At 42.4% G+C, this 17342-nt stretch overlaps 2 protein-coding genes across 2 annotated transcripts in view; one reads left to right on the forward strand and one right to left on the reverse strand.

The window, feature by feature from the left end:
- The window catches only part of CCDC17 (coiled-coil domain containing 17), a 4958-nt gene extending 1150 nt beyond the window's left edge, over window positions 1–3808 (forward strand). The window contains exons 4-12 of the mRNA XM_045291768.1: window positions 73–156; window positions 244–362; window positions 623–739; window positions 967–1115; window positions 1201–1295; window positions 1432–1635; window positions 1821–2031; window positions 2106–2249; window positions 3403–3808. Coding sequence (XP_045147703.1) covers window positions 73–156; window positions 244–362; window positions 623–739; window positions 967–1115; window positions 1201–1295; window positions 1432–1635; window positions 1821–2031; window positions 2106–2249; window positions 3403–3507 — 1228 coding nt within the window. The 3' untranslated portion in view covers window positions 3508–3808. The remainder of the gene's footprint in view (window positions 1–72; window positions 157–243; window positions 363–622; window positions 740–966; window positions 1116–1200; window positions 1296–1431; window positions 1636–1820; window positions 2032–2105; window positions 2250–3402) is intronic.
- A 1658-nt stretch (window positions 3809–5466) lies between these two features.
- The window catches only part of LOC101643571 (nuclear autoantigenic sperm protein), a 34256-nt gene continuing 22380 nt past the window's right edge, over window positions 5467–17342 (reverse strand). The window contains exons 2-13 of the mRNA XM_004699685.2: window positions 15838–15936; window positions 15092–15201; window positions 13449–14447; window positions 9266–9345; window positions 8806–8891; window positions 8619–8692; window positions 7927–8115; window positions 7640–7806; window positions 7008–7064; window positions 6826–6903; window positions 6052–6177; window positions 5467–5651 (exon numbers count right to left, since the gene is read on the reverse strand). Coding sequence (XP_004699742.2) covers window positions 5583–5651; window positions 6052–6177; window positions 6826–6903; window positions 7008–7064; window positions 7640–7806; window positions 7927–8115; window positions 8619–8692; window positions 8806–8891; window positions 9266–9345; window positions 13449–14447; window positions 15092–15201; window positions 15838–15936 — 2134 coding nt within the window. The 3' untranslated portion in view covers window positions 5467–5582. The remainder of the gene's footprint in view (window positions 5652–6051; window positions 6178–6825; window positions 6904–7007; window positions 7065–7639; window positions 7807–7926; window positions 8116–8618; window positions 8693–8805; window positions 8892–9265; window positions 9346–13448; window positions 14448–15091; window positions 15202–15837; window positions 15937–17342) is intronic.

Genomic DNA, 17342 nt, shown 5'->3' on the forward strand with positions numbered 1-17342 from the left:
CGAGAGGCGTGGCTTCGGGAGGCCCCGCCCCTGGTCGTGAAGCCGCCTCCCGGCCCTCCCTTCTCCCCTCAGGCCCACGCCGAAACCCGACAAAGAGACCGCACTTGGTCGCCTGGTGTTACAGGCCAACCCAGAGTCGCTGGCCGCCGAGATTGGGTGAGGTCCGCGGTCCTTGCCGGGCTAGAGCAAAGCGCTGATCAGGCGTGTGGAAGTGCTCACACCACCCTCGTCGCTCTTCCTTAGGGCCCTGCGTGAAGCCTACGTTCGGGGCGGGGGCCGGGACCCTGGCGTTCTCGGTCAGATGTGGCAGCTCCACGTGGAGGCCTCCGCTCTGGAGTTGTGGCGGTCTAGGGCCCGCAAGGGTAAACAGGAGCGACCAGACAAGAAGTCCTCTTGGAAGCTGTGGTCTTAGTCCAGAAAAGAGAAAGGACTTTAGGGAGGAGAACCTTTGGGAGGGGAACCATCCAAGCAAAAGCCCTGCTATTGGAAACCTAGGTCGTCTTTGTGGGAGTGCCTAGAACGAGCTAGCAAGTTACGCTTTGTCCCAGAGGGTCGTAAAGGTGGTCACTACCAGACTTAATGGCCACCATTCGATGAAACAGCTCAGACTTGTTCCTCGCAGAAAGAAGGACAGGTGCTGTCTCGGGGGAACTTCTGGTAGTGGAGGCTGAGAACCAGCGCCTGGAGGCGGAAATCATGTCCCTGCAGATGCAGAGGGGCGCAGGGCAGAGGACCTGGGGTCAGTGGGCTCTCAGCCCTGCCCTCCCCCCACCCCCCTGCCAACTTACCAGGCCCAGGGGAGGCCAGGAGAGGGACCATTCGCGGGAAATGAGACCCGTGTTTGTGCCACTTCTCTCCCAATGACACCACAGATTCATTTATGGGCTGGGCGCTGGTATCTACCTCCACCCAGTCAAAGCTGGGCTGGGCCAGTCAGAAACGCAGTGACATTTTCTCTACTCCCAGGGCACCGGGAACCACTACTCCTGACCAGTCCTAGACTACGCCTGAGGGGCAGGGGAGATCCCCCACTTCTCCCACCTCTGGTAGCTCCCCCACTGCCACCGCCTGCACCCTCCACAGATGCCACATTTCTGAGTGGCGGCAGAAAGGCGGTGAGGACCCAAGGGTTGGAACGGGATAGCTCTGCTCTTTACAGTGAGAGCCTGCACCACTAGAACACTTTCTGTTCCCCGACAGCCATTGTTTTCTGGATCCCTGGTTAATAACTCGGGCCTGGACCCATACCTCCTCCCTCCATCTGATGTGCTGGGCCCTGCACCATATGACCCTGGGTGAGGCCCTGCCCCCTCTTTTGACAACAGTAGGTGATCTGATAACCCCCTGCTGGATAAGACCAGTTTGGATTGGGAAACTGGCTGGGAGGGAGAGTTGAATGCCTGGTTGCTTAACACTAGCATTCCAAACCAGGGCCGGTCTGGTCATTTTCTATGACTTCCTGCGAGGCCTTGAGGCCTCTTGGATTTGGGTGCAGCTAATGACAGGTTTGGCCAGAGATGGACAGGATACAGGAGGGACTACAGTGCTGCCCCCAGCCATTTGTCTGCCCCCGCCTCCAGCTCCTGGGCCCATGGGCAACTGTGCCATCCTTGCCAGCAGGCAGCCTGTGCCCAGGTCAGTAAATGGGATTTTGACTTGGGGGTTCTTGGGTATAATTGAAGCTTGTCTCATATTCGTTCTGTTTTTCATGTAGTATTTGTCCTTGTCCTGGCAAAGTTGTCTCATTCTCATACAGGAACAATAGTTCTGAGGATTTATTTCTAGGAAAGGCATGCAACTCTGATTCTTTTGTTTTGCAGGCTGCCACCCTCACCGTCAGTATCCTTAGTCTGCAAACTGCAGGCCTGGCAGGGGCTAGGCTGGACCAGAACCCCGCAGCCAAAGGCCTGGGCCTCATTGGTACTATTTGACCAGGATCAGCGGGTGCTAAGTGGCCGATGGCGCCTCCCACTTCAGTCCTTTCCAGTGGACTCCAGCCTTGACCCTGGACAGCTGAATTCAAACCCCCAGGTGAATACAGAAGATGCGGAGGCCAGGCTTAGTCCTCCGTAGTACAGGTGCAGTACCATGTCACTTCTCTTCAGGCAGGTGAGGCCGAGCTCTTCCTGCGCCTGGTGAATGCGAGAGATGCAAGGGTCCAGACATTGGCAGAGATCAACCCAGCAAGTGCCCATGAGTACCAGCACCCACCTCCAGTGAGGGTCCCACTGGAAAGAGGGGTACCCAAGGTATGGCTATCATAGCCAATCTTTACTGACCACCTGTGCCAGTTACTATCAAATGCTTTCTGTACATTAACTCAACTCCTTCCCTACTCCCCAAACCAAACCTGCTATTGATTAAATTGCAACTCAGTGACCCCATAGGACAAGGTAGAACTGCTGTCCCTTTTCCCCAAGGAGGGGCTATTGTTAGGTGCTGAGTTCAGCTCCAACCCATAGCAATCCTATGCATGAAACACTGCCGCCCTCCCAATTGTTCTTATGCCTTAGTCCATGTTGCAGCTACTGTCAGTTCCTCTCATTAAGGGCTTTCCCTTCCTTCACTGCTCTTCCACTTTACCAAGTATGATGTCCTTCTCCAGGCACTGGTCTCTCCTGACAATACATCCCAAGTATCTGACAGTCTTGACATCCTTGCCTCTAAGGAACGCACTGGCCCTACTCCGGCCGTCACTTGTCTGTCAGTTTGTCTTATGTTTTGCTGGGATGCTAGAAGCATTGCAAATGCCAGCAGGGTCACCTAAAGTGAACAGGTCAGTGGAGCTCTCAGTCCAAGAACTGAGCGCCCCACTTCAGAAGCAGTAGCTGCTGAAAACCATATGCAGTTTCAAAGGCAGGGCCAGTGGATTGAAATCACCAACCTTTCCAATGGCAGCTGAGCACTTCACCATCAGGCTCCTTCCCATCATTAAAACTCACCATCCAGTTGATTCAGATTCCTTCATAGTGGCCTCTGGGACAGATAAGGACTACCCTTTTCAGGGTTCTGAGTCAGTAAATCTTCTCAGAGCTACTGGTGAATATGAATTGCCCGTACTGTAACTCATGGCCCCAAGGCTGCTCCTAGACAGGTAAGGAGCCCTAATGATGCAACCAGGTTGCTAACAGAAGGGTTAGTTATGAGCCCATCAGCTAGCTGCCCAGTGGGAGATAAAAGTAGCAATATGCTCCCCTTGAAGGTTAAAGCCTAGAAACCTGGAGTGATTCTACTGTCACTGAGTCAGTCAGCAGCAGTACGTACATTGTTTGGCAGATGAAATCAAAGCACAAACAAGTTTTAAGTGGGTCATAAGTCAGGATAGGAGCAAATCTAGTCGTCAGAACTTTGCTCTTAACATTACACCATCTTGCTAAAGACCCACCTTCTCCCATTCCACAGATGTCCAGCTTATTTTTACCGGAAGCCACCTCTCCCGCCCCTTCAGCTGGCTTTGCTGATCCACGCCCTACAGAGGAGCCCTGCAACGGGACCCAAGATAGATGAGAGCTGGAGTCCTCACCACAGCTTTGTTCTTCCCACACTGGACTTGAGCCCAGGTGATGAATGTAGGCTCGAGTACTAGGCCTGAGCTCTGTGCCCAGTCATGTTCTGACAGAGCCTAGAGGCAAGTATTAGCTGTGAGTACATATATTGAGCTTCAACCACCTTCTATTATTTGACCTGCTTCGCCACCCCATCCCCCCTTTGTAAGAGACTGCTGTAAGGATTAAATGAGAATTTCACATTTCACAATGCCATCTGGCACGAGATTTTTGAAAATGATTAAATTGATTCTGACAAATCATGTACCATTACAGGGTCTTTGAGGCTAGGCTGTGAATAGCTGGTGGTGATGCATTGGGCTGCAATCTACATCTGGCACTCAAGGGAGAAAGACGGACCTTCTACACCTCGTATTCCCTCGAATCCACAGGGTTTTACTGAGTCAGCAGACTGAATGGCAGAGGCCCTTGTCTCTTCCTGTGAAGTGGTTGGTGGGGTTTAAACTGCAGGCCTTGTAATTCGTAGCCTAGTGCTTACCTGATAGCACCACCAAGGCTTGAAAGGTGACCAGGTACTTTGTCATTCTAGCTAAAGGAACTTGGTAAAGTTTATTCTCTACCTTTCTATTGCTAAATTAGTTCTTACTGCTATAGCACTTGAAATCTCAGTTCTAAACTTCCTCCTAAATAGGGTATTCCTGTAGCCTTCAGTTAGCCCTGATGGGGGTTACATGTTGGACACTACCCAATCTTAACCAGCTTCACGATACTGAGTTTGGTTTTGGGTAGCTGCCTTTGACAGAGCCCAATGGTGCTGTTGGCTAAGGGCTGGATTGCAAATCTCTAGGTTTGCAGTTTATACTCACCAGCTGCTCTACGGTAGAAAAATGAAGATAGATTAATCCCATAGATATACAATACAGCCTTCTGTATAGGGTGGACCCCAGCCTAGTACAGTTTGTAAGTGGGGTCACATATGCCATCTACTTGAAATTAGATACTGGTCCTGGACCCATGATGGCACTGTTTTGACCAAATTAAGCAGAACATCTAAAATACAAGTAAGGACTTCAGGAAGTTCACAGAATAAATCAGATTCCGTAGCCAGGCCAAGGCCAGAAAAACTCTTTTGATCAAATCTGCAAACAGGTCCTTGAGAACCAGCAGATTCCAACCTCCTGTCTACCCCATATGGCAAAGGGCTCTTAGAATTGGTGGGTGCAAATTATTAACCCCCTATATCCCATACTGAACTGCTCTAGGACCCTACTACAAGACCTCCAAACACAAAGTACAGACCAGGAGCCTTTTAACATCTTTATTGATTATGTCAAAACTGTAGAAACAGTAACAATTCTGAGTGTTATATTTCAACCTTTCTATACAGAAAAATAATGTAACAGCCAGCCTCCCCAAGATTCTTCCACCATCAGTGTCCATCACTTCCACCTCATTCAAACCACTGAGTTCACTCAAATGATCTACAATTAAATAGATCAATTGTTTTCCTCAGATTATGCTCCAGGGGTTTTCTTCAGAGTTCTTTTTCCAAGGCAGGATTAAAGCCCCAGTTGGGGACCAGGTGGGTAGCGAGATTACTACCCAAGGCCTGAATGGAGACTGCTGTCAACAGAGCCAAAGTCCATCATCCATGATCAGCACCAAAGAGGAAGCGCTTCACCAAGTCTTGTCTTCAGAATCCCCACCCAGGGACAGCACCACTGCAAGACGGCTGGGCTCAGATGGGTATTTAAAGGTGGGAGGGAAACAGCACCATTGGAAGATGAAGAGCCTAAAGCTGTACTTGATCTGATCACCTACAGATAACAGACAGGATTTAAACTTTTCAACAGAGATCAGTAAGGGGGTTGCAGGTACCTTTGGCCACAATATAAAACCTGGAGTGCTCCAAGGCACAGATTCTGTCAGTATTTTAAGAAAACACCATCAAAGTCTCGGCCTTTGCTTACAATCTTTATTGAAGTTATACAAAAAGAATCCCCCAAAAGTGAAAAAATACATTATATACAAAAAAAAAACACTTTGTCTCAGAAGGAAAATCACTCTTCCCTCTCTTTAACTTGCAGTGCTTTCAACTGTAGCTCCGCCCTCCACTGCTGCCCGGCTTTCTGCCTGAGTCTCAGCCTGAAAGACAAAGAGAGCCCAGGCATAAGTGCCCGTGTTTCATATACCCAATCAGAGGACGGGAACCCAAATCCTACAAATTCAGCCTTGCTCCTTGCAATTTCCTGAATTTATTTACTGTGATTACTCATGGCCAATATCCATATATTACATAAAGCCAGCAGCAATGCTTTGGTCAAAGACTTTCTCAGGCATTCATGGGGTGTGTGTGTGTGTGTGTGTGTGCCTATGGCAACTAAGTTCCATGCATCGATGAAATTCCCATGTCTCGTTCATTGCTTTGATTCGCTCTAACAAATAGGCTCAAGGTGAGGTGCATGCACTCGAGAGGATGAGTTTCCCCAAGCCAGAGAACAAAGAGAAATGAGACAGGAAGTCAAGCCCTGCTTTAACTTCGCACCTCCTCCATGTTTTCAGACATGTCATTTCCACCGGGGGCTGCGTCCCCTCTGCCTCCATTCACCTCCAGCTCTTGTTTGGGCTTCTTGGCTTCATCTTTCCGGGGACTCTCTTCCTCTGGTTTCCTCTAAAGAGATAATTGTGAAGGCTTCACAGATATAATTAATGTTTATAAAAGCGAGTACATGAAATGCCAAACACCTCCCTCCCTCTGTGGTGCATACATAGATCCTTAAGATCAAGACTCAGACCTCTAAGGGTCTCTCTGCTTTGCCACAGACATAACCTGGGGTCAGGGTGCACGGGGCAGATGTCAACTTGAACTATATAAAACAAATCCACTTGTCTCAACATAGAGAATTTCAACCGTTGATGGGGTGGGCGTGAGCACGAGATCTGAACAATTACCAAACAAGTACTTGAATCAGAAAAACAAGCAAAAGTTAAGACTTGTCTGACTGGGAAATGAACAGCTGTGTCAGTGAGCCAGGCATCAGCAGGGCTACTGGTGAACAATGTCAGAAACTGGCCAGCCCCTCCCTCTAAGATGGTCTTCAGCTGGCCAGTCCCCGCCTCGGTCGTTTTCTGTGGGCTGCAATGAAAATTACATTCTCACACAGATATTTCTGACATTCTTGCCAAGTGAATGTCTGCAGCTTACTGCAATTTGAAGCATTTACCAGAAAGGGTAGCTCCTTTTATATGCTTTGGATGTTTAAAATTTAAAGTCACACTTGGAAAGGGGTAAAGAAATCACGGCTATACACAGACTTACCTTCTTCCTGACAAGGTGGGAAATATCAGTTACACAGTTTGATGAGGAAGCACCATCTGCTGACTTTCTACTGGCAATCTGGTGAAAGGGAGCTTGTATTAGTAATGCACAAAGCATTTTATAAGACGGAAGACAATCACTTGAGCCTAATTTTAAGAGAGAAAAATCACCTGAATACCCACCATGGAGACTGAAGAGCCTCCTCCACTAGAAGTGAAACCTGAAGTAGCACTCTCCACCTGTGAGAGACGACAAACCCAGTGGGTCCCAGGAATAGAACCCAGGCCACCCACAGCCCTACAAAGGTACCCACCATCTACACACTGATTAAGCCCTGAGTTGCCCAACATGTAACCACTATGCCACCATGCAGAGATTAAATATTACACTATACCTTATACCGTGATCTACAGGGTAGATCACACCCCAATATCTCAGGAGCCAAGAGCTGCTAATCTTGGGTTAGAGATTTAAAATTGGCCCAAAAAAAATTCTTATGGCTTACATTTGTTAGAAAAGTACTTTCTTTAATCACAGTAAATACAGATATTTTCCTCCATTTTACAGATTAGCTAACCTAAGGTGGAGAATAACAGGCTATGTACACACGCTAAGGAGAAATGAAATTCAAACTCAATTCGGCTCTAGAGCCTATTTATCCACTCTAATATTCAATAAAATAATTGAGTTTTCACACCGCTCTGTCCACCAACTCCCTGGATATATCAATTAATGACTACAGTTCTTAACAGAGGACATTAACCCCACAATGCCTTCAATGGTATCAAACTTGAATTTAGGAAAATGAACCAACCAGAGTAGCTTTCAAAGCCAATTCAGCTACATTCCCACTATGCTGGGACTCCTTTGCATCTTCTATCTTCTCTCTAATTTCAGGTAGTAGTTCCTTCAGCTCCTCAATTTCTTTCTCATATTCAGTAGGTGATCCTCCAGCCTCCTCCTTCTGCTTATTTAGCACAGCTAATTAAAAAACAAGTAAACTGAAGTGGTCAGTAACAATTACTAAAAAAGGATCTTTTTTTTTAACCTTGTGGGTAGCTGGAAACATCAAGATCGCCATGAAAGTTAGTGCGCACTCACCCATTCTCTTCTCAATGACGTCCATGGATCTGCTGAACTGTGCGACTGCGTCATCGTACTGGGAATTGTACCCATAGGCCAGACCTAGCTGGTAGTGCGTCTCTGCAAGGAGACGATCGTGGGCTTCTAGGTAGTGCTCTTGCAGGCTTAGGCAAGCCTGGAACTCCTCCACAGCTTGCACATAATTTTCTACGATAAAACGAAAGGGGACTGCAAGTAAATAACAGCATTTCATATAAAGTGCTTCCCATTTTCAGACCCATTATGCAGATAAGCTCCCCGGTTTCCCACTTCAATTCTTTGTAGCATCTCATTTAACCATAAAAAAAACGACGGACAAAATTTGGAAGACTTTCACTGAAGTACATTTTGGAAGAGGTTCTTCTAGAGTAGTGGTTCTCAACCTTCCTAATGCCGTGACGCTTTATACAGTTCCTCATGTTGTGGTGACACCCCAACCATAAAATTATATTCGTTGCTACTTCATAACTGTCATTTTGCTAATTATGAATAAGGCGACCCCTGTGAAAGGGTCATTCAACTCCCAAAAGGGTCGCGACCCACAGGTCAAGAACCACTGTTCTAGAGGTTATATAGCGAACTCAAATGTACTCTTTTAATCATTAAGCTGAAATGTAAGGAATTTATTTAAAAGCAAATAAAAGAATTAGGTAAGGAAAAAAATGTATTACCAGATTCAACACTAACTTCTCCAAGTTTAAGATGTGCCTCTGCAGCATAAAGTTGTGCTTCTTTTGTTTCTTGCCTAAAACAAGAAAAGTTGTTCAGAAACCTTAATAAGACTTGTTTAATCTTAACTGCTTTTCTATTTGCAACCAGCAAGTTCCCACTTGAGTCTAAAAAGACCAAGTGTTTTACCTCTTAAAAATGATCTTTGCTAAATCCAGCATTTCCCAGGCAAGCTCTAGGTTCCCAATCTCCTCCTCTTCATTTTCTTGAAGAGACTAAAGTGTATCCAAATGATTGGTATTAGACAGACGTACAATAATATATTAGATTACATAACTTAAATGTACAATTTGGTATGGCTTGGAGGAGGGGATGGGATTAAAATTTCAGACTTTCTCCCTTTAAAAAATTCTCTACAAGGCTTCTATAATAAATCATCACTTTACCAGCATCAACACCAGTGAGATGTAAATAAATCTGCCCTGTCAGACAAGACCCTCTGAGATGAAAAGGATCTGTCCATTCTAGGCATAAATGAGATAGGATCTCCAATCGGAAACCAAGAAACTGCTATATGTAACTTGCACACCTATACTAGTAACTCATAGTCCAACCATAAGTAGAAAACAGTACTGAATGAGGAACTTGCCTTGTTATCAAGAACAGAATCATTTGGCATTTCTTCAGCCTTGTCATTTTCTTTATCTTCTTCTTCTGAGCCTTCAGTTTCTGTAAGCAAAAATTTCTCAGTATTGACAACACAAATAGCACTATTTTTAAACTAGCTTCGGAAATAAACACTTAATAATCTGAGGCAGAACAGACCAGATGCTCACACAGGCCGGTCGATAATATTTGAACGGGATCAAGTGAGTGGTTAGTCTAATACTCATATAATCTGACAATTTGCTAATCTTATAGGTCAGACCTTCAGTAATTAAAAGGCTTAGTGTTTCTCTTAATAAAGGTCAATTTGAATCATTCAGATCAAGACAGACTGGCTAATGCCTCTTATTCTCAACAGAAAGCTCCTTCTACACAATGGAAAAGCCAGTAGATGGAGCCTCCGTCAATATTCCTGTTATCTTTAAACCACTCTTACTGAGAAATACCAAAAGTTAAAGAGCAAGAATGCTCAAGAAACTAACTTCCCCACGTGCTGTGAAGAGGCAAAGCACAGTCCTACCTACTCTCACCAATGGGCAAGCCAGACTCCAGCCAGCTCCTAGCATGTGCAGAATTTGAATGAGTGGCACAATTTGAATGAGTAGTGCTACATGTTATTTAATTAAAGTAGTTAGTTAATAATTTATTTTAAATGTGCAGCCACATTAATACATTTAACCATCTTCATCAGTAAGTACTCAAAAGTAAAATGCCTGTAAATAAAGAACAAGCTCCTGATAGAAAGCTCAGCACGTAATCTGTATACTGGGTGGTAAAACAGCTTAGAATGTTATTAAAGTGGGCTTTTTACTGGTACAAATACATAAATTGGTTGTGGTGCGCCTACCTCAAGCACCTTTAACACCAGCAATGCTACTTATGTATCTTTAGATACATAAGAAAACTACAACTATCTTAAAGGAGGAGCCCTGGTGGAATAGTTGAGTTATGTGCTTGGCTGTTAACTAGGTCAGCAGTTCAAAACCACCAGCTGTTCTGCAGGATAAAGACAGGGCTTTTTCTATTCCCATGAAGAGTTACAGTCTGAAACCACAGGGGCAGTTCTATCTTGGAGAGCCTTATGGGAATTAAGGCCTTGGGCCCTGAAGCCAAGTTTACATTAAAACTTTTCCCCCTTCCTACCAATATTGCTTTAAGATAGGTAGCAGGCGAAAAAAACTAATTCTGATGTTACAAATACCTAAAATGAACTAATCAAGTTTTTACAAAGGCAAACAAAAGCTAAAGCTACCTATACAGCAAAAACTTATCACAAGCCCCACTTTTCTACACGATGTACTCTGAAATACAAACTAAACTACCACCACAGCATACCACACCACCATTATCTCTGAATACCCAAATTCTCAGAAGTGGTTACATGGCCTGAATTTCCCAAAGTTAGACAGGATGGGGGCTTTTACTGACTCTTAAACAACAAAGTCCATCCTCCAGTTGAGTGTGCAAAATAGCTGAGATGAACATAGGTGTTTCTTATAATAAACTTTAAAAAAAAGTCCCTCACTGGATATTCCAAACTCATAGGGAAAAAATATATACAAATGTCAGTAAATTATAATTCTATTATGCTTGGAGGTCTCTTTGGACTCGGTTGCTCCTTGTAAAACTCTTAGAGTAAAAAAATAAATAAATAAAATTAAAAAAAAAAAAACTCAGAGTAAGAACATCAACTTGTGCTTTTATAGTTCTTTTTCAAATAAACTATGCTTCCTTACAAAAAAAAAATTATAATTTTACATGCATAGCTATTTAGTATCGCTTCCTAATTATACCAGAATGCTAGAAAATGAAATGTTTTGGCATAAAACATCTTACTGCCTAGTTTCCCATCAAAATTTTAAACTAAAATGATTAAAATAATCTGCGAAGAATACTGATTTCTGTTTAGGAACTTGTACTATTCCTTTGTGGCAGAGCTACAACAGCCATGCTTTTCTTACAAAATTTCCTAGGCTGGCAGCCAGGTATTAATGAGGAAATGCACTAATATCCTTAGTAAAGAAATATGTTCAACTTGGTATTTCTCCAAGTTTCTCTGGAAGTGTAGTATCTTTGTGCTATATCTATTGTAATTTTTCAGAGAAAGAAATGCTGTTTTGTAACATTTCTCTGAACTTTAACAGTATGGGCACAAATTGATTGTGGTGTTAATTGTATAACTCTTCTTAATATGATTGAATTGTATGACTATGCATGAAGTACCAATAAAACTGAAAAGAAAAAACTGTATGAGTGAATAAATATTTGCTATTTAAAATACAAAACAAACAAACAAAAAAACAGTATGGGCAAAGAGTAGTAAAAGCCAGAAGAATGACTTACAAAGGGAAAAAACACCTTTAAAAGCTAATTACTGATTGGGATTGCTTCAACAACCCCACAAAAAACAGAACATGACAGATTGGCATGCCTTATAATTTTAAAATATTCACTTATCAAAGTCATACAAATTTTTTTATTATAGATACCAACAGTTTAAGAGATGGCAAAACCACAGGGTAATAAGAAATGAGGTTTTAATTTTTCTGTGAAGAGGAAAAGCCCATGCTTAATCTATAGACACACATTTCTGCAGAGCGGTGCTGCTACATGAGGGGGCGGGGGCGGGGGGCCTGCAACAGGGCCAGAGTCACCTAATCGGGGCAGCCCAGCCCATGTGATGAGGGCAGAGGGCTTCAAAGTGTTCATAAAAATAGAATTAAAAGATAAAATTTTCCACACATTTTTTAAGCACCCCTCATGTGGAAAACAGTATTTTTTAAAATGTGGCATAACTGAATATATTGTAAATCATTTCAATAGGAGTCATCAGGTCATTTCTGCTGAAAGTTCAATATCTTACAGGTTGACACCAGAAGTCATGGACTCAAAAGCAATGTATATGTGAAAGCTCTAACAATGTTAACATGATGTAACTCAATAGTCGGTTTTGATGATGATGATGCGGAAATACCCTATCTCTGCTCTTGTTTATCACTCAAGGTCCGATTTTGCTAGAGCTTACGACTTACTCTTGCTCAGTATCCTAAGTATCATGATATGGGAATTTAAAAAAAGTTGTAGAATTCATTTAATCTATGCTTTTCCCACAAAGAACTGCTAAAAGTCCAGTGGTGCTACCATTCAGTCAGTTCACTTCTGCTCACCATGCCTGTGCTGGCTGGAGTGCAGGGCCCTACACAGTAGGTAGGAAGGCTATTGGAAAGAGCGGCAATTAAGGTTGAGTCTTTGAAAATCTAAAACTTATGGGCACTCTTATATAAAGTGATGACAATTAATGGGAATATACCTATGGTTATTAGTTGCTAGTGTTAGGTGAACCTTATACAGTAGAATCCTCAAATGATAATACAATCAAGTCAGACTTGCCAATTATACAATTACTAATTGGAGGCTTACTACCAATTGGAATTGAATCATAATAGGAATATAATGCAAAGAAACCCCCCTTTATAAATATTCTATGCAATTATTCTGTTTAGCAGCCACAGCAAGCATGAAATGAGGGAAAGCAGCAAGAGTTAATGGTTGTCTTTTTTTAAGGCTGCTTAATAATATATTTAAAGCCTCTAAACCATTTCTGAAGGAAGAGTAGATAGGGTATCAGAATTCTATAACACTAGTGATTAAACATTCAAGGGTAAGCGGCCCTCAATTTAATGGCATGCCTGCTTAAATGTACCAGGTCTGTGGATTCTACTGCTGTTCCTGCTTCCTAAAGCAGAGAAAAAGATCCACATAAACAGTCAATTAAAAAATCCTGAGGCATGCAAATGAACATCCATTCAGCATTCTCTGCCAGCCTAGCCCGCTCTTCCTCTTCCTCACACCCCTCGTCCACCGCTTCCGTTTTTCTTATTGGCTAGTGCGGTAAAATAAATTGTACTATAGCTAGCCAACTTTCAGAAATGAAGACAAAGCCTATTTTGCAGTTAGTAAAAAAGCGTTAGTTCATAAGCCAGGTAAAAAACTTGCTTTTTACTTAACTCTTGTAACTTATCAAAGCCTTCTTTAAAAATACCCCCTTTTTCTAATCCAAAGGCAGACGGAAAATCCTGAATGGAAGGCTGACTTTTACCCAAGATTAGTGAGTCAAATCCAGAATGTACTCCACCCACTGCAACTCTTGCTTATTTCCCGGTTACCTTCACCCTCTTTCATCTGTTCTTCTCTCTCTCGTGTTTCTTCATTAGCAGCTATCTTAACTTTGTCTTCAGGTGATTTCTCCGGAGCTCCCTGGGCTACCTTGGTCTCAACCTCATCTCCAGCTGCAGATAGTTCTATAGACAGTTTAGTCTCCACCTTGCTAGGAATCAGCTCTGCCCTGACAGTATCCTCTACTCCTGATTCATCTTTTTGTCCTGCAGGTCCTTCTGCAGATGTTTGCGGTTCAATAGGAGTCTGTTCTCCTGAAGCTGGCTGTTCATTGACTTTACCATCCTTTGGAGAAGGAGCCTTAGCCACCTGCCTAGGCTTTTCAGAGTCTTCTGCTCCAGGCTCGTTGGCAACCCCTGTTCTCACCTCGGATGGCTCTTCAACAAGGGGCACTTCTTGGCCTACTAGAGGTTCCTCAGGAACAGTCTCTCCTGGCTCTTTTTCAAATGGAGCTACCTGCTCCTTTGGCTCCTCCCCACCCACATCCAATGGCTTGACTATTGGATCTACAGACTCTGCTCCTCCCTCCACTGCAGTGCCCTGCTCTTCCACACTCACATCAGACGGTTCTGCTTCTTTGGGCTTTTCCTCCAGGCTCATAGTAACCTCTGCCTGCTTCCCCTGACCTTCATTTTCTCTGCACCTTTCTTCCTCGATGTCTGTTCCAGACACCAATTTCCCTTCAACAGAATTGGGTGCTTTGTGTTCTGGCTCCCCGGAAGCAACTTCAGCTTCATCCAGTCCTCTTGTTGCCACGTTCACCTCTTTGGTAGTTTCAGTTAACTCATCTGGAGTTGATTCAACTTTTTTCTGTGGCTCTTCTACAACATGCTCACTTAAATCCATGTCTTCTCTTCCACCCTTCACCATTTCAGTCTCTTGTTCTTTATGAGTTTCAGGCTTTACCAGAGACTTGTCTTCTGATTTTTTGGCTTCTTGCTCTTTCATGGCGTCATAAACCTGTTCTCTCAACTCTTCCCTTGCTTCTTCTACATGGTTAAAGAATATGAAGCATAAACATGTCTTCGAATTTAATGTTAAAGGCATAAATGGAAATGTGAAATTGTAAACATACATTCCCTTTATTCCCTCAAACAACCTGGCTTGTTAAGCAAAAGCAGATGGACTAAATATTATCTGCCCAGTAAGAAAGCAAAAAGTACCACAGCTAGCAGAGCAACTATTCCAAAAGAAACGCAAACTCCTTGATAGTTTTACTTGAGCATTCTATTAATTAGGTAAAAAATGCCAAGTTTTTCCTTTAAGCATTAGACAATCCACCCAACCTGATATGTAAATATCTAACACCCAAACTCAATGTAGAAGTTATCATTTAATTTTCGTAAACATATAAAAACGTTAAAAGTCTTTGAAAACACTTCTATTAAAACTGAGCTACATAGACTTAAAAATTTTGCATCAGGAAAATATTTCTGGTTATAGTTAATATTTAGAACACCAACAGTTGCTCAGTTTCAGCAAATGGGCTAACCCCACTGCAGTCTCTCCCAAATGCAGGTATCATCAGGCACATCGGAGACCATCCAAGGCAAGGAGAGGCCTATTTCCATCACTTACAGAGAAGAAGTATGCAACATTGCATCTCTTGAATGCCTGGTGCAAATCTACATACCATCAATGTTATCATTGTTTTCTACCAAAGATTCCTCTTCTGTTTTTACTCCTTCCTCCTCTTCCACATGCACACCTTCCAGGGCATTTCCCAAAACACCATTCTCCATTCTAGGAGAACAAAAGGAGAAGGCATCAAAGGGATGATATGGCTAGAATTTTAATTTTTCATAACAAATTAAAAATGTACAGAGAAGCAATAGTAAGTGAGTGTAGCGAATAAAACTTTAAGTTCTCATGGGAAAGCACACCCTTCCCTCGTGTAGCCACATGAAAGACACTCAAGACTTATCAAATAAAAAGTCCTGCTATGTATTCACTGTACAGTGGGGTTCTTTTTTTCCCAAACTTTCTAACCCACTCTTCTCTATATGGCCAATCGACATTCTGACATGATTGTCAATACATCAGAAGCCTTCTAAGATTGACAAAATTGGGAAATTTACTAGAACTGAAATTCAATAGATAACTGATTATTTTCAGTTCTGTAATATAACTTCAACATAAGACCATTTAGTAGTGGAAAGTTCTTTCCTACTAATAACCTTAAAAGCCCAAACTTCAGTATTTATTTTTACCCTTTCCATCAAGATACATTACACTTTCACATCCATTCATAATATTATTAGTAAAACCAGGCTCATTTAACTCATGTGAAACCTTAAAACTTGTACATCATAGAAGAAAACTTGAGTTTTTAAAAATAGACTAACATCCTACCTATAAACTGAGACTTGAAAGACATACCTTGCCAACTCCAGAAGCGATTTTCCATAGAAAAAGAAGGCTTCTCCACATTCATTAGCTGTTTCTCCATACTTCTTACCTCTACAAAAAAAGAGACAACTAAGATCTCAACTAACATCTAGTCTAAAATACTTTTTTCCGGTTCTTTAGTTAGAAAAAAACACTTTCAGCTTAACACAGTCCCGAAAAGACAGTGTACATCCACTTTGGTGAGGAGCAACAGGGGTCTTAAACCCTTGTAAGTGGTCATCTAAAATACCCTCTCCATACCAAGAGTGAAGCCACATGGAAGCAATTAAGTCCAATGAGCCACTTGAACCTTAGCTTCCCTGAAACCAAATGATGCCTAACTACCAACTGTTCTGAAATGTGTAACATTAGAAGATTCAGAATAGAGTAGGAAAAATTAAAACAAAATGGAAAATTGTAAAAAAAGACATGACAAAATAATTTATCAGTTATCAAGGGTTTGTGAGGGAGGAGGGATGGGGAGGGAGGGGGAAAATGAGCTGATACCAGGGGCTTAAGTAGAAATAAAATGTTTTGAGAATGATGGCAACAAATGTATAAATGTGCTTGACACAATGGATGTATGTATAGATTGTGATAAGAGTTGTGCGAGCCTCCCAATAAAATGATTTTTTTAAATGCAAATACAAGTACATTCTGATCCACAAAAAGTTTGTTTCACCATGGTATTTATCTTCATTTGCATTGCTTTCATAGCTACTAAACATGTTTCATAATTTTTAAAAATTAAATAATTATTAACGGGAAAGAAAAGACCAAACCTACTGATCACATAGGGCCTCTGGCCCTTAGACACGCCTTGTCCCACCCTCCATGCCCTTCAGGAGTGGAAATGTAGTCACCCTCATGGCTCAATGTTTACCCAATCAACAGAGAGGTCTATAAAAGGACAACATTATTCCAGGACCAAGTTCAGAAGAGTTAAGGAGGCAGAGCATAAATAAAAAATACAGGGAGGAAGTGGGAAAAAGTAATGTCACATTATGGGAATTGCAATGAATGACATGAAGCAAAACAGGTACAAATTGAATAGTAAATGGATTGTTTCAGTAACCTTCACCAAATTCACAATTATTTTTTTCTTTAAGGAAATGATACTTCTTCAGCCCATGCTAAGTAAACACTTAAATCCCCTTCTAATAAGGGGGAAACAATTGCTTACATATATGATGGAAATAGAAATAAGGCAAACAATGAGGTTTGATAATTTTTTAAATGAAAACATGGTGACTTCCACCCAATTCACAATAAAAATTTAAAAAACAAAACCCTTCAATGAAGCCAATTATTTCTTCTTTTTTCAATTATTTATCTGTCAGGCTCAAAGGGACTTTTAGAAACAGCACATGAAGTTAATATTGCATGTTTTTAAAGATACCAACTTGCTACAGTTAATATATCCAGTCAAATGGCATTACAGTGAACCCTCGCCACTTCACGCTTCGACTTCCGCGGCTTCACTCTATCGCGGTTTT

The sequence above is a fragment of the Echinops telfairi genome, unplaced genomic scaffold (genome assembly GCF_000313985.2).
Source record: "Echinops telfairi isolate 266 unplaced genomic scaffold, ASM31398v2 ScPeMD7_443;HRSCAF=831, whole genome shotgun sequence".
NCBI classification, from domain to species: Eukaryota; Metazoa; Chordata; class Mammalia; order Afrosoricida; family Tenrecidae; genus Echinops; species Echinops telfairi.